Source organism: Chaetomium strumarium (assembly GCF_033439665.1).
Source record: "Chaetomium strumarium strain CBS 333.67 chromosome Unknown B0T15scaffold_3, whole genome shotgun sequence".
Lineage (NCBI taxonomy): Eukaryota > Fungi > Ascomycota > Sordariomycetes > Sordariales > Chaetomiaceae > Chaetomium > Chaetomium strumarium.
In genome coordinates, this window is record NW_026944431.1 from 3,170,547 (window position 1) to 3,185,300 (window position 14,754).

Genomic DNA, 14,754 nt, shown 5'->3' on the forward strand with positions numbered 1-14,754 from the left:
AGCTTCCAGAACTGCTCATCCCGTCACTGGTCCAAACCCACAAGCCTGTCAACTTCTTGGTCGCGAGCCTCCGAGCTCCCGACAGTCCAACAGCTGCCCACCATGGAGTCCATAGCTAGGATATCGACGCTACTAGAGAATGGTTGGTTGCTTATCTGCAAAGTCAAACCCGCTGTGCCAGTGCTGACTCGCCCACCGCAGCGCGAGAGCTGACCCTCGATGCGGCCTCGGCAGCCAGAAGCTCTCGGAGCTCGTCCCGACCCCTGGACAGAACGCAGGTCAAGAAGCTGTTGGACAGCCGCAATGAGCGGGAGGTGTTGGACGGCTTGCGGCGCGTCACATCTGTGCGTCGATCCTTTCTACGTATTGCTGCACATCCTCCGAGTCCCTTCCGTTAGCTGACCGGCAGGTGCCCAGATGATGTACCGCGGCCAAAGGACATTACCCCTGTTCTCGTCCGTGGTCAAGAACGTCGCGTCGCCGAATCTCGAAATCAAAAAGCTCGTGTACATCTATCTCATCCACCACGCCGAGCAAGAACCAGACCTCGCGCTGCTGTCCATCAACACGATCCAGAAGTCGCTGTCGGACACAAACCCCCAGGTGCGGGCGCTGGCGCTGCGCACTATGTCGGGCATTCGCGTACCAGTCATCAGCCAGATTGTGTCGCTCGCCATCCGAAAGGGCGCCGGAGATATGAGCCCGTATGTCAGACGCGCTGCCGCCCTGGCCATCCCCAAGTGCTACCGGCTCGACCCCTCACAGCTGCCCCAACTGCTGGAGTACCTCTCGACTTTGCTGGGGGACAAGCAATATTATGTCGCTGGCGCAGCCGTGACGGCATTCATGGTCATCTGCCCCGAGAGGATCGACCTGATACACAAGCATTACCGGAATCTGGTCAGGATGATCGTGGATATGGACGAGTGGAGCCAACTGTCGACGCTGAGATTGATGACCATCTACGCGCGGAAGTGCTTCCCGAGGAGGACAAAGGCCGTCAAGAATAAGGAGAGAGCTGCGAATCTCCATGACTTTTACGGCGAGGGGTCGGAGAGCAGCTCCGAGGGCGAGCACGTGGTCCTTCTTGATCCAGACCTTGAGCTGTTCCTCAACAGCATAAAGCCTCTCCTGCAGTCTCGCAACTCGGGCGTGGTGGTTGCGGTCGCGCGATGCTACTCTGCCATTGGCACTCCTGCCTACACCAAAGCGGCTATTGGGCCCCTGATCGCGCTGCTGCGCGGCGCCCAAGACATCCAACAAGTTGCCCTGTTCAACATCGTCTCGATCTGTCTTGGCCAGCCTGCTGAATTCGTCAAGTACGCCACGCATTTCCTAGTTCGCGGCACCGACACGCAACCAGTATGGGAGCTCAAACTGGAGCTTCTCACACTTATCTTCCCGCACGCTCCACAACATGTGAAGAGTCTCATCCTCAACGAACTGGAGCACTTTAGCCGAGGCTCAAACAAGACCCTAATCAGGGAAGCGGTAAGAGCCATCGGACGGTGCGCCCAAACGGACAGCGCCACAGCCCCCCGGTGCCTGCGCCTGCTCCTCAGCCAGATCACTAGCCTAGACGGCACGTTGGCTGCTGAAAGCTTGACCGTCATCCGCCATCTCATCCAGCAAGACCCAACCGCGCACGTCGCAACCGTTATCCGGCTAGCGAAGAACCTTGATTCTGCCACCGACCCCCAAGCCCGCGCTACCATCATCTGGCTGGTCGGCGAATTCTCGGGCCTCAACGGGGAGGACAACATCGCGGCCGACGTCCTGCGGATCCTCCTGAAAGACTTTGCCTCGGAATCCGAAGTTGCCAAACGCCAGATCGTGCTGCTCGGCGCAAAAGTCTACCTGCACTACCTCAACCGGCAGATCGATCAGGCCCAGTCCAAGTCACAGGACGACGACCCGTCACAGCAGGCGACAGCACCGAAACTGCTTGAAGAAGATGGCCACCCGATCGCCAAGCTCTGGCGCTACCTGCTCCTGCTCGTCCGCTACGACACCTCCTACGACCTGCGCGACCGCACGCGGCTGTACAAAGCGCTCTTGCAGGTGCCACAGCTCGCCACGCTGATGCTACTCGCCCCCAAACCCGCTCCACAAGCGCCCAGCCCGTCCGAGACGAGGAGGGGGTACACGTTAGGCTCTGCGGCGCTGGTGCTTGCCGGTGGCGGCGGGGTGCATGGGCTCAGGGGGTACAAGGATCTACCTGCGTGGGTGGAGGAGGGACAAGAGCCGGATGCGAAATTACGGGAGGTGGAAGGTGCGGAGAGGTACGGAGAGAGGAGGGTCGTGCCTGCTGTTGAGGCGCTGGACGCGGCGGTCGCTGCTTCAGGGGCGAGGGCATCGCCTTCTTCGGCTGCCGGCGGAATGAAAGCTGGGGGCAAAGCAGCGAACGGGCTGGGGGAGAAGACGTTGGATGACTGGCTGGCTGAGGATGAAGGGGAGGAGAGTGAGGAGAGTGAGGAGGAGGAGGAGGAGGAGGATGAAGAAGATGAAGAAGATGACGATGAGGAGGAGGAAGAGGATGAAGAGGAGGATGAGGAAGAGGAGAGTGAAGAGGAGGAATCCGACGAGGACGCAAGGCTTATGCGGACTTCTTGAAACGGGCTGGGGTGCGCCGTCGAATAAACACGGCGGCTCCGTCCCGACTACGTATCTGTGAGAACAGCTTGTGGCAAGTGCCGCGCTGGATCTATTAGCTCGCAAAACACATTGTCTCACGAGCAAGCTGCCGCCGAGACTTGAATGAGTCCCACCATGTCAATGCCACAACTTGGGTCAGATTAGATTCATGGCGACCAGTTCCCCCGATGTAGACAAGATTGACCAGGAGCAGTGGCCAACCCGTACTTTCCGTCCCTCCAACCAGCGAGACCTACCTAGTCAAAAAGCCCCTCTCAAGTTTCGTTTCTTTGTTGTTGTTGGCCTTGGCCTGAGTATCTGGGAAACCTATACTAGCGAGATGCCACATGAAGACAGCGCAGCCGATGACATAGAGTCGCAACTTACGGAACAGACAACTAAAAAGGGGGGAAACAGCTGATGTCATGATGCAGCGCGTGGAGTTACGCGGGCATGGCGAATGTTTGTTCATATTGGCTATTTGTTGTTTACGTGGATATCATTGCTTACGTGGATTGATGTAGGATGCACATTCTGATCTGATATATTGATTCTAATCACTTGAGCTTTACTAGTACTCCTAGTACTACTTACCTAGCAGATCTGAAATATACTGGGGAAGAGCGGCCCCGTTTAGGTGTAAGACGGATCAACTCATCCTTAAGAACGAAGTCCCCCCTTTTGAAATCGAGGGCCAAGGTAAGTAGCGTCGGACGAGTACTCACCTTCCATCCATGAGCCTTCTCAATTGAAGCCGGATGGGGTACCTTACTTACATGTTCATATTGTCCGGCTTGCCGCGAGGCCGGGAGGTGAACTTCACCCTCTTCTTACCGCAGCAGAACCAGTAGAGGAGACAGTAGAAGCTACGCTGGCAAGGCTAGTCGTACTTGGCAGTGACGCCGAGCTCGACCCTACAATGCCATTAGCCTCTTCCTCTTCCAATATCCCGTCCAACACCTCATACTGCTCATCAACCTCCTCCTGTCTCAGTTCAGTAGCACCAGCGCCAGAAGAAGAGTCAGAGCTGGGAGAAGACCCAGCCCACCCCCACCACGACGACGGAGATAGGCGTGACGAAGCAGAGGAGAAGGACGCCTTGGATGACCCGTTGGAAGAACGCCTTGACCGAGCCGGCGAGGACGGCGACGACGACGACGACAGCGGCGGACCGTCATCACCTCCTCCTTTTCCCCCTCCAACGTGCTCGACCTTGCGATCGATCAGGGGGTAGTACGGATAATGTTTCTCCGTCTGAAGTACCTCACCAGTCTCCTCATCGCGCAGCTGAACCGTCTCGACCTCGACGGTCATGACGAGTTTGGCTGCTTTATTGTATGGAGGTGGCGCGCTATTCTTGGAGGCCATGATGTTGTACAAACCGTTGGTCAGTGACATGTTTCGTTATGGTTTGTCTGTCGCTCTTCCAATGGTGTGTACAATACAATACGGGCTTGGGATGAGGCTGAAGTGTGGATGGTGACGATGAGTCTGAGAAAGGATACAGGCTCTGTCGTGGTTGAGGTATAGGCGAGTTTGAATAGAATTTCGGGCCACCGAGTAGCTAGGTTTAACTGCACTTAGATGGTGGTGAACAAGGCCGTTGTGCGAGAACTGAGAGATCATAACTGAAACGACGATACTGTACATCACATCCCATGTGACGCTAGATGGGGGGATAGACAAAGCATTGTTAATCCTTTGCTTTCCATCATTAACGAACCAGGCACATCATGTCAACGGTATTGGACAAAAGGCTTTGTTTATCTCCATGGAGCGATGTATTCAATCGCTCCTCGGTACCAATCGACTATACATTCCCGTACTGTAAGCCGGGGAAAAGAATAGCACTCTGCTGTAAGTGCATTTGTGATTGTAATGAAGATCCCAGACCATGACACATTTCCCAACCCGTTGATAACCCAGACCCAACACCAAGACGCCCATCTAGTGCTGCCATGCACGATGATGCAGTCAACGCTATGCTATGCCGAAACCGTAACGCCGAGCATTCGTCGTAGATCGTCATGCCGTATAAAAAATATCGCCCGGTGACCTTTCATCTTATCTGCCAAAGATTATTCAGGGGTATGAGTTGTTTGCTCCTGCCGACAGGGTATGAGGAGCTGGTAAGTCTCTGAGAGTCGCGGTCGAAAATCGCGGTCGAGTTCGATGCGAGGCGGAGATTGTTGTGGAAGCGGCGAAGTGGTCGAATTGCAATGTCGTAGTCGGTCTGGACTACCACCGGCGCCTGTGAACTGTCAGTAACGGCCAGAAACAACGCAGAAAGGACGGCCCTACGCGTATGCTTCCGGGACTTTCACCCTCTTGGTGGGTTTCTTGATGACCGGCTTCTGTGGCGATGGCTCCTCGTCGGGCCCCTCGATCATTCCCAATAATTCCATGTCGAGCGCCGTAAGGCTCCTGCTGTCCTGGGCACTAGACTTCTGGTTACGCAAAGGGCTGCGGCTTCTCTCCCCGTCAGTGGATGTCACCCGGTTACGCACACGGCTGCGATCGCGGCTTTGGCTGCGTGCGCGACTAACGCTGCGGATGCGACTACTGCTGCGGGTTGGCGAGTCGCGTGTCCGGTATGACCGGTCGGACGAGTAATGCTCCCGAACATCACCGCGGTGTCGTGGAGTCACCTTCTCCACGGACTGCCCACGGTACGAACCGTTTTTCCGGGGCCGTTGATCAACACCGGACACCCTGTCCTGAACCGGGGCGAGAATGCTCTGGTGTGCCTGTGGCGACCACGCGTCACCCTCAAGCTTGAGTTTTGTGGAGTTTTGAGTTTCTGGTGACGCATCACTGCGTCCTTCGGATAACCGCGTCCGTTTCGTAAGCCGGTTGTCCCGGTCGTCAGTTCTACTGACCGAGAGGGACCGCTTCCGAAAAAGGCTGTTTCCATTCATGTCCCGTCTGGAATCGCGACGTCTTTCAGGGGAACAATGGTGGAAGTGGCGATTATGATTGCCTTTGGTCTCTTCGTCTGTGACGTCCTTGTTTGGAACACTTGGCAAGATTGACCTGTCAATGCGATAGCGAGGAGGGAGTTTGATTTCTGACGAAGGCGGTGGGATGTCCAGCGGTTTGTAGGCTGGGTATTCACAATCGTTGCCAGGGAAACGGCGCAATATCATGTCGTCATAGACGCTGAACGCGGGATCTTGTCGCACGGTGGCCCATGACGTGTGATCCCTAATTGACCGTGCGAACTCGGTCGCGTTGTCCTCCCGGAAAAACTCGGATCTCACGCAAGTAGCATTGTAGGCCGGGGGAATGGTGGGGTCTTCGGTGTACGTCGCCGGTAAAGGGATGCCAACGGGGTCAGCCGGTTTGGTCTTTATTTCCGGAAACACGTGCTTCAGGTCTTCCTCCGACTCGAAGTCCCACTCGCCATCTCCTTCCTCTTTTTCCTCTTTTCCCTCTTTTCCCTCGTCCACCGGGTCCTGAGGCCTTTCAGCCCTTGATCGGTTATTGTTCCGGCCGGCCCGAGGTCCCTGCTGCTCACCGTGCGTGCCGTTCTTCCTATGTCGTTCATGCACCGGCCGGTCTTTATCACGGTGCTGACGCGAACGTTTGGACCCATGGGGCTTGTGATGCTTAGCGCGAGAGTTTCCAAGAGGGGTCTGGTTCGCCGAAAGAGACGGCGGAGGCGGCGGAATCGCATGGTGTGACGGGGTCCAGCCCGGTGGTGGAGGGTAGGGTGGTCCCACCGGGGGTGGCGGCCCGTACGTCTGTGGATGTGGTGTTGGTGGAGGATATCGATAACTTCCAGGCGTAGGAGGCGGAGGGGGTGAGTATGAGGGTTGATAAGGTGATGGTACAGGCGGCAGCGGCGGAGAGGGGCCATACTGCTGCGAAGGGTATGTGCCTGGAGGATACGAAAGCGGAGCTGGGCCTGGGATTGGAGAAGGCTGCGGGGGGAAGTAGCTCGCCGGAGGGTAAGACGCACCATACGGAGATTGTCCGTACGGAGGCTGCTGACCCGGAGATTGTTGACCATATTGAGGTGGCGGCGGGGGAGTAGCTTGATATTGCTCATAGCCAGGCGGCGGAGGGGGCGGAGGGTGAGCTGCAGGATAGCTGCCAGGGTACGGAGTATTGGGATATCCTGGCGGCGAGTAGCCTAGCGACGCCGGAGGCGGCGGCTGAATTCCAGGGGGTATAGGCGGCGGAGTTGGTAGGCCATAAGGAGCGCCGATCGGACCGTGGGGATGAGGAACAGCGTATCTCGTGACAATGGGACCTTTCCTCTCCTTAATTGGCGCACCTCGCTCAGATTTGCCATGTCCCTGGTGCTGAGCCTGATATCGTTGGAGACCGCTATGCTTCTTAGCAACCCTCAAGCTAAAGGAATTGCGCTCATACACTCCATGGCATATGACCGTGGACACGGCTGGACTTACGCTGGCACCTCCCTCGTCGGCTCCGGACAAGCGATCACCCAATGTCCCGCGGCGCCGCAGTTGTAACATAGCGCCTCCCGTTCAGTAGCGGGCTGACCGGGGGCCGTGTCGGTCATGATGCTCAGCTCCCAGTTGGTGAAGCTTCGGCCGCCACTCTTCTCTGATCCCCTGGATTTCGCGTAGATGTGGCTTGTCTCCAACTCTTGAGGACAGAAGGCTCCTGCTCGGGTAGTCTTGCTGGTAGGCGAGTGATGGGGAGATAGTAATGCTGCGTATATGTCGCGGCCAGTTTCGGGGGCACCAGTATTGTACTGGTGTAAGGGCTCAACGCAGAAGCTCCGTGAGCACCAGCCGCTGAGAAGAGGAAGTAGAGAAGAATAGAACAATGACAAGCAAAGACAAATATTGATCGGAACGTAGCCCAGTCAATGAGCCAGAGTGAGATGCAAGGAAAGGTTGTTGGCGGGGATGTGTGATCACTGGGGAAGGTTTGAAGCATTGAAGCTCGGATGGCGATGCCCTCGGTTCGAACGTCTGAATAGTATCCGTAATAGGTCTCCCGCCCAGCCCGACTCGAGCCTCGAATCGAGAGCGATAGGCCGCCGTTGGCTCCGGACCACACAGTGCCCGCGTAGGCTCGATTGATGCAGGGTTGTTGTGTTCGGAATAGCCTGGAGCACACAGTAATGCGAGATGTTTACGGCGTGCTAGAGGACACCCGGAGGCGGGCCGCGTCGAACGGTTGGCAAGTCGCGCGACCCGTCTCGGTTGTAAATGTCCGCTTACTACTCGAGCCTGTGGTGCTCGAGATCCTCCGCCCTTGGTCCAATCGAGTTTCGCCGTGCTCGTAACATCAAAGACGTAGGGAGCGCCCGAGATTGCTTAGGACCTTTCGTAGTCCGATTTCGTGGACCGGCAAAGGAACATTACGACAGTCATTTTCTGTGGTTGGATATCGACCCAAAATTCAGAAAGTTGATGGCTGTTCAGCGAACTTCAGCCGCTGCCGCCTGGGCGGGGCTGACCAGCCTGGCGCGTAAGGTCACGTGAACGACGCTCAAGATTGCGCTCGCGCGCCTAGCAGCACGCCACATGGGGAGCATGATAGATAGGCATGATAGATGCAAGTCGCCATAAACTATTTTGAAGCTTCGTCGTCCACGAAACGGTATGGTGTCAGGTACAGGGATTACAGCACTGCATAACTGAGCAGTAAGAGCCCCGCGAGGGGTGAATAAAGTGAAGAATAAGTCGCCGCTGCGGGCTTCCAGATTCAATACAGCTGCCTAGTGTTGATGTCATAGGTACATCTGCAGTGTTGAATCCGGGAATATATTGGGTGACGGTCATCTTGTAACAATATCATGAAGTTGAAGAAGCGCCGGAAGAACGGCCAGGAATAATAAGAGCTAAGAAAGGGAGGTGATTCTAGCAAGCCGGAACCAAGTCCTACCTCGGTTCTTATGTACTGACCACGGCCTGGAGGACAGCTGTCTTGCGATAACAGCGTCCTCAAGCCAAGGGCGGCTGCGACGGGGCGGATGAGGAAACACAAAGAAAAATTGACAACTTCAAGAGATTGACTTCCAACCCAGTTCGTCGCAGGGAGACAGGCCTCACTGACAACGTCAAATGACGATTTATGTCCAGTATCCGTGAATCCAGAGCGTCTCTCAGAGACGGCACCAAACCCTCAGGTCAAATGATCGCATTTGGATGTCGTTTTGGCGTGTATCAGAGTCACAGCGACATCCAGGCGAAATGGTCGCAGAAACAAACGAAATGACGTGAAGGCGACAAGAGCGAGAACATGAGAGAGAATCGGCGGCACCAACTGGTGGGAAGTCCTCTGCTTTTAAGCCAGACGCCCTAGGCATCCGATGTGGGGAAATACTAGGTCAAATTTGCTGAGGTAAGCAGCGCGTTATCGATAAGACAGAGCTATCCCGAGTCCCGACCTAGCTCCGACCCAATCACCTTTGGACCTTGCGCCAAGGCCAGCGCTGCTGTGGAACGGCAGTTTTGCGCGCTTCGAGCTGACGCAAATGCAGACCTTCAACTCCTCGCCTCAACGCTAGGCCCCTTGTAGCTTACTGTACACGACTGTTCGATTGACACGGCAATCACGACAGCCTGCTCTCATATGCTCTCCAAAGCCCGAGGACGAACAGACTGAAGCCCTTTGCTCGATGTGACGCCTAATCTCGGCGAATATGTTGCTGCGCATAGACCCGCTCTCCGCCGTTGACATTGCTCGAGCTGGAGGAAGCAGTCCTCTCCTCCGCGGTTCCTGATATCTAAACTCTCTCTCCCTCTCTCTCTCTCTCTCTTTCCGCAAAGTCACTTTCTCGAATATGCCGGGACTCCCGTGTGAGTGACCTCCCCGCGCGGGCAGACGCAACCCCTTCGGCACTTCAGCCCTGCCCCGCCAGGCCTCGCGGCGGTTCGCAATCGGCGCCGCTAACGCTTCCGGTCCAGCTTCCGTGGACCTTGACGAGTGCATCTCGCGCCTCTACAAAAAGGAACTCTTGGCCGAATCTGTCATCGAAGCGATATGTGCCAAGACCAAGGAGCTGCTGATGCGCGAGAGCAACGTAGTCCATGTGCGCGCACCGGTTACTGTGGTCGGTGACATCCACGGTCAATTTTACGACCTGATTGAGATATTCAAGATCGGTGGCTGGTGCCCGGATACGAACTATCTATTCCTTGGTCAGTCATTCCATCCAGCATTGACCAGCCTGAACCCAACTTTCTGACCGGGGACCTCCGCCACAGGCGACTATGTTGACCGAGGCATGTTCAGCGTCGAGACGATTTCTCTTCTGGTGTGTTTGAAGTTGAGATATCCCAACCGTGTTTACCTGATACGAGGGAACCACGAATCAAGAGGCGTGACGCAGTCGTACGGCTTCTACACCGAGTGCTCGCGCAAATATGGCAACGCCAACGTGTGGCACTACTTCACAGACATGTTCGACTTTTTGACGCTCAGCGTGGTCATCAACGACCAGATCTTCTGCGTCCACGGGGGTGGGCCCCCTTCCCTCGCTCTATCGCAGGTTTGTCTCAAACTAACACATACAACGACAGGTCTCTCCCCATCCATCCACTCCATCGACCAAATCAAGATCATCGACCGCTTCCGCGAGATCCCCCACGAGGGGCCCATGGCCGATCTGGTCTGGTCGGACCCGGACCCGGAACGCGACGAATTCTCGCTCTCACCGCGCGGCGCTGGTTACATGTTCGGCGCTCAGGTCGTGAAGAAGTTCCTCGCGGTCAACAACATGAACCACATCCTGCGCGCACACCAGCTCTGCCAGGAAGGGTTCCAGGTGCTGTACGACGACCGCCTGAGCACGGTGTGGAGCGCGCCCAACTACTGCTACCGGTGCGGCAACCAAGCTAGCGTCCTCGAGGTGAGCGACACCGGCGAGCGGTTCTTCAACGTCTTCTCCGCCGCGCCCGAGAACGATGCGGTCAAGGACGCGCAGATGAACAGTGGCGGGGACAAGAGCGCAGAGAGCGGGGCGTTACCGGATTACTTCTTATAGAGTGGTGGAGGGATGTACGAGGGAGGGAATGGATTATCTGAACTAAATGGGGTTGGTGAACTCGAACTGAACCCTCGTGAGAGTGTAGTATATGAGTGATTGATTTTGGGCGGGAAGATCTCGTGTGCATGACCTATGATAGATGACGATACCAAGGCTTTGTTTTACACTCCTTCATGTACATCAGCTCTGAGAAGGTTATCGAACGTTAGACGTGAGAAGAGGCTCTGAGAGGGTATGGTAGCTTTGGACTCGGGCACACAATCCCCGGCGTCCGGTAGCTGAGGAATACAGGTTGCAATATGTTGCAATCCTGGAAGAAAAAGGTTTCAAGAGCTGACTCGAGATCTCATTTTATGTTTTCCTGCCGCGCAGGCTATCTAGGTGTGCAACTGAGCAGACGTATATGGGTTTGGGCCAAGGCCTCTCCCAGAGAAGAGCGGACCACACCAGAAGATGAGAGCCAGGTGCAAAAGAAAAAGAGCCAATATCCACCTCTCCGAAGGCCAGCCGGCCATTGATTGCCTGGCGATCCAGATGTTGCTCTACCTGCCCCAGTGACCAAAGTCCCCGGAAGGGTATAGAGCAGAGCAGATCTAACCAGGACTCAGCGTGAGAGTCATCATGCATCAGAGCCTGCTGCACTACCGGCTAAGTCCTTCCACCTATCGTCATCTTTGCAGGGCCTGTCGTGCCCGTCTTTTCTCCAGCAAGTTCCATGGACAGCAAGCCTGAGAGTGGGTCGGAAATTTGACCCAAAGAGATGCCGTTCCTTTTTGTCTTCGATCAGGGGTGAGCGGTGCCCTGACGTGAGCCAGATCACCAGTCCTTGTCGATCTCAAAGGCCCACTCGAACTGGAGGTGGGTCTTCTTGTCATCGTCAACAAAGCTGGAGTTGACGGTGTACGCGCCGCGAACAGCCCAGCCGGACGGAGCCGTCTCCTCTGCGACTAGATGGGGTTAGCTAACGCGCTTGAACAAGTTTGTCGTGCGCACAGTGGAGCACGACATGAAGGGAGCAAAGTACATTTCTTGGTGTAAATAGGCTGCTTGTCGGTGTTAGGCGCATAGCTGCCCTGTAGTCGCAAAGTTAGCAGTTAGGCTCGGTTGAGAAGCTAATATGGGCCATACTTACAATCATCTCGTCTGACTTGCCGCCAGGAATCCGGATGCCCTTGCGCTTAATGACCTGAACGTAGTGAAGGCCGCTAAGGATTTCATGCTGCACCTTGAATTGAGCAGTCATGGTGAAAGTGGCGCCCTCCTTGATCTTGAATGGAGTCTTCTTTAGATTATCGACGCTGCCCGGGGCCGTGAGATCGATCACGACAGGGTCGCGACCAGGGGACTCCATGGTGAGCGACTGAATGATGCAGACACGTGGATCGTTCGGGTCGGAAAGGTCCTTCCCACCGCCCAGACCAAGTGACTGCTTATACCGTTGAAGAGACTCATCGCCCTCGTCTGCGATGTCGCTGTCAGCCTCAGCCTGAAAACAGCTAAGCGAGAGAATTGCAGAAGCCGAGCTCTGAACTCTCAGCACAACTCGGCTGAGTTCTTCCCTCTCGTCTTGAGGAATGGAGCGGGGGTATGGGCTGCGCGCCCGGACGCGGCGAGGGACCTGAGCGCCCTGCACTTGGAATTCACCCTCAGCACCCATTGACGACTTCGCCCCATGGGCCTTGTCCGCGGGATCGGCTGCGCCATCTCCAGCGGTGCAGATGCCAACCCTAGGCCGGCGTTCCCACGGCTCGGGCTCCTTAAAAGTAATCTTCCTACCGGAGGACATGGTGGCTGGTGAAGTGATCCTAGACTAGGTTGTCTGACAAGCGAGAGGGTAGCGGAGGTCCAGGTGAAAGAGGTGTGATTGATGTTTGTGACAGAATCTGGTCGGTGGCGAGTTTCGCGGGGTAGTTAAGGAGGGTAGAGGAAGGGACGCGAAGACGCGTGCAAGTCGTGGTAGCCCAGGCCTGATAACGCTTGCAGCAGGAAGACGCTTTGGACACGTGCTTCGTCCAGTGCTCCCGTGAAGGATGGGTGGGGAGTGGTACCATCGAACAACAGGATCCGGTATTTGGATTCCAAGAACTCGAGATCGGGGGTGTGCTCGAAGTAGGGACGAAGATGACGCTGGCCGTAGCCTCCAGTCCATGCACCTGATCCGGATGTTCGCAGCACTTGCCCAAGGTCACGTGTATATTCACCAAGTCCAGTCCTCACAGCATCTGTAGGTGCGAAAAAGAAAGGAGTCTAGAAGTATCCCGTCTTCCTGTTGAACTTGTTGAACTTACCCATCTTCTGATACTCGGCCAAGGAGTGCTTGGGCTGGGAGAGCTTGTAGCCCGAGGTGCTTTCCATCTGTTAGCATCATTATACCACAATAAGAGAGACTCATAAAAGCTCACTTCTCAGGGAGCAGGTCATCGTCCTGGGGCGCCATGATGGGCAATTACAGTGATCAGGACCGTCAGGCGGTGTTGTGAATACTGCGCTGATGAAGGTTGTTGACGCCAAAGCTCGACGGGCTGTTGCTGATGGGGCCAAGCTTATTTATTTAGGCGACGAAGAGGGGCGGTCATGGAGGGGTTCCCATGATCAGCCAACCAGCGGTCTCCTTTGTTTTGTCCGCTGTGGAGCTAATGTTAGCCGGCCGAAGCCCACGTCTCAAATGGGGCCCGGCCGTCTTACTAACTTTGAGTTCTGGAACCCGTCGAACCTCACCGTTACCTACCTACCCAGAGGTTACCGGCGCTTCCTTCGTTCTATGTATGTACAGTACGTACATAATGTAGTCGCCGGTGCTCGACGGCACCGCACGGCAGCCCAAGACGCTTATCCACATGTTTCGTGGCACCATGTCTCGCCGCATCTGGGTGTCGGGCTTCGAACGCTGAACCAACACCCCTTGTAACACGTTCCCCAGCAACCACGACTTCATGTTGATGGGACCAGATAATCAGACATCACTGGCTGTGACTGCTGGCAGCGACATCGCTCTGAAAACCCAAGGGCCAGCCGCTTTTTGGTGATCTGACAAGATGCCAGTCGGGTTAGTTCCAGACCTAGCTATCCTTTTGTAGTTCAGCAAATCAGGTCGACCATAGCTTAGGCTTGATCACTACCAACTGCTCTGGGCATCATAGGGGCACGGAGATGATGGGTGCAGACAGATTCAATGTCTCATCGATTCCTCAACGTTGACTTCTGAACCAGCCAGGAGCGAGATCAGAGCCTCGCTGCAACGGGCATGCGGATGCAAGCCGGGACGGTAACTTACGCTTGCGTCGCAGGCCAACAACAGTCTAGAATTTTAATGTGTTAGGGGTACTAGTAACAACAAACTTGGCATGCAAAAGGGGAAAACAACCGACCATAAAGGGAGTCGGGAAGAGAACCGGAGCAGAGAAGTGAGGATCCCCAAAGCTGGAGGACTGCTACATACCGCAATAGCTAATGTATCTACTTGTCTTCTCTTACTTTGGAGGTTTATTGTTTGAACTCCCTCAGTGTGATGCTCAGCGGGGACCTAGCTATTCAACTTCACCGCTCCTTTGTCGCCCAAATTCGGTAGGGTCGGCCCCCCCTACTACCTAGGCGTGCTAGGTAGGTTACCAAAGATACTGAACTGGAACGGAACAAGTGAATCTCCGATGTTTTCCGATCTGGCTGTCCTGACTCCTGAGTTTCCGGGACGACATTCTAAGGTTTATCGAAGGACTGGCAATCCTCCAGGACCGAGTTGTCATCCGGGTGACGAAAAGCCTCAGAACCTTGGAGCCTTTCAGACGTGTAGCCGGGCTGCGGGCTGAGAAGACATGGCAGTCAAGTTACTCCCGGGCAGGCCAAAGGGTGGGCAACAGGCAATGGGCTGCTCAGTGATGAGCGACAGTTCGCGGGGAGCGCGGTTGCGCTGCACGTGCGTACTTGGACTTGGCGCAGCGTACTGCACCACCGATAACAAAGCCATGGATCGATCCTGGAAAGGGAGGGGACAGCGGGAAGAACTACACGTACGTCAGAAGCCCGGCAACTTGGCTAGTAAATCAATTCACCAGTGCATGAGCTTTGATCTGCTGCGAGATGACGGCTCGTGGTTGTCTGCCCCTGTTGGTGTGGAGCTGTCACCATCGCGAACTGAAGAATCGACG

General features: G+C 55.6%; 6 protein-coding genes across 6 annotated transcripts; 2 read left to right on the forward strand and 4 right to left on the reverse strand.

The window, feature by feature from the left end:
- Positions 1–30: 30 nt before the first annotated feature.
- On the forward strand, positions 31–2,708 carry B0T15DRAFT_172093 (AP-3 complex subunit beta-like protein). Its single transcript, XM_062862207.1, has 3 exons — positions 31–142; positions 202–344; positions 418–2,708. Exons 1-3 carry the CDS (start codon positions 103–105, stop codon positions 2,611–2,613), a joined length of 2,379 nt encoding a protein of 792 aa, XP_062723061.1. The 5' UTR covers positions 31–102; the 3' UTR covers positions 2,614–2,708.
- Positions 2,709–3,228: 520 nt separating this feature from the next.
- Positions 3,229–4,032, reverse strand: B0T15DRAFT_510572 (uncharacterized protein; the record flags this gene model as incomplete). Its single annotated transcript, XM_062867862.1, has 3 exons — positions 3,229–3,247; positions 3,411–3,514; positions 3,553–4,032. The coding sequence occupies 3 exons, from the start codon at positions 4,030–4,032 to the stop codon at positions 3,229–3,231; spliced, it is 603 nt and encodes a 200-aa protein (XP_062723062.1).
- An 899-nt stretch (positions 4,033–4,931) lies between these two features.
- Positions 4,932–7,165, reverse strand: B0T15DRAFT_492766 (uncharacterized protein; the record flags this gene model as incomplete). The annotated part of the gene is made up of 2 exons (XM_062866883.1): positions 4,932–6,990; positions 7,050–7,165. The coding sequence occupies 2 exons, from the start codon at positions 7,163–7,165 to the stop codon at positions 4,932–4,934; spliced, it is 2,175 nt and encodes a 724-aa protein (XP_062723063.1).
- Positions 7,166–9,403: 2,238 nt separating this feature from the next.
- Positions 9,404–10,606, forward strand: B0T15DRAFT_510574 (serine/threonine-protein phosphatase PP2A catalytic subunit; the record flags this gene model as incomplete). Its single annotated transcript, XM_062867863.1, has 4 exons — positions 9,404–9,419; positions 9,528–9,761; positions 9,828–10,082; positions 10,143–10,606. 4 exons carry the CDS (start codon positions 9,404–9,406, stop codon positions 10,604–10,606), a joined length of 969 nt encoding a protein of 322 aa, XP_062723064.1.
- Positions 10,607–11,425: 819 nt separating this feature from the next.
- On the reverse strand, positions 11,426–12,266 carry B0T15DRAFT_393777 (immunoglobulin E-set; the record flags this gene model as incomplete). The annotated part of the gene is made up of 3 exons (XM_062864704.1): positions 11,426–11,556; positions 11,634–11,682; positions 11,742–12,266. 3 exons carry the CDS (start codon positions 12,264–12,266, stop codon positions 11,426–11,428), a joined length of 705 nt encoding a protein of 234 aa, XP_062723065.1.
- Positions 12,267–12,520: 254 nt separating this feature from the next.
- B0T15DRAFT_492769 (uncharacterized protein) lies at positions 12,521–13,046 on the reverse strand (the record flags this gene model as incomplete). Its single annotated transcript, XM_062866884.1, has 3 exons — positions 12,521–12,762; positions 12,898–12,956; positions 13,012–13,046. 3 exons carry the CDS (start codon positions 13,044–13,046, stop codon positions 12,521–12,523), a joined length of 336 nt encoding a protein of 111 aa, XP_062723066.1.
- Between the last annotated feature and the right edge of the window lie 1,708 nt (positions 13,047–14,754).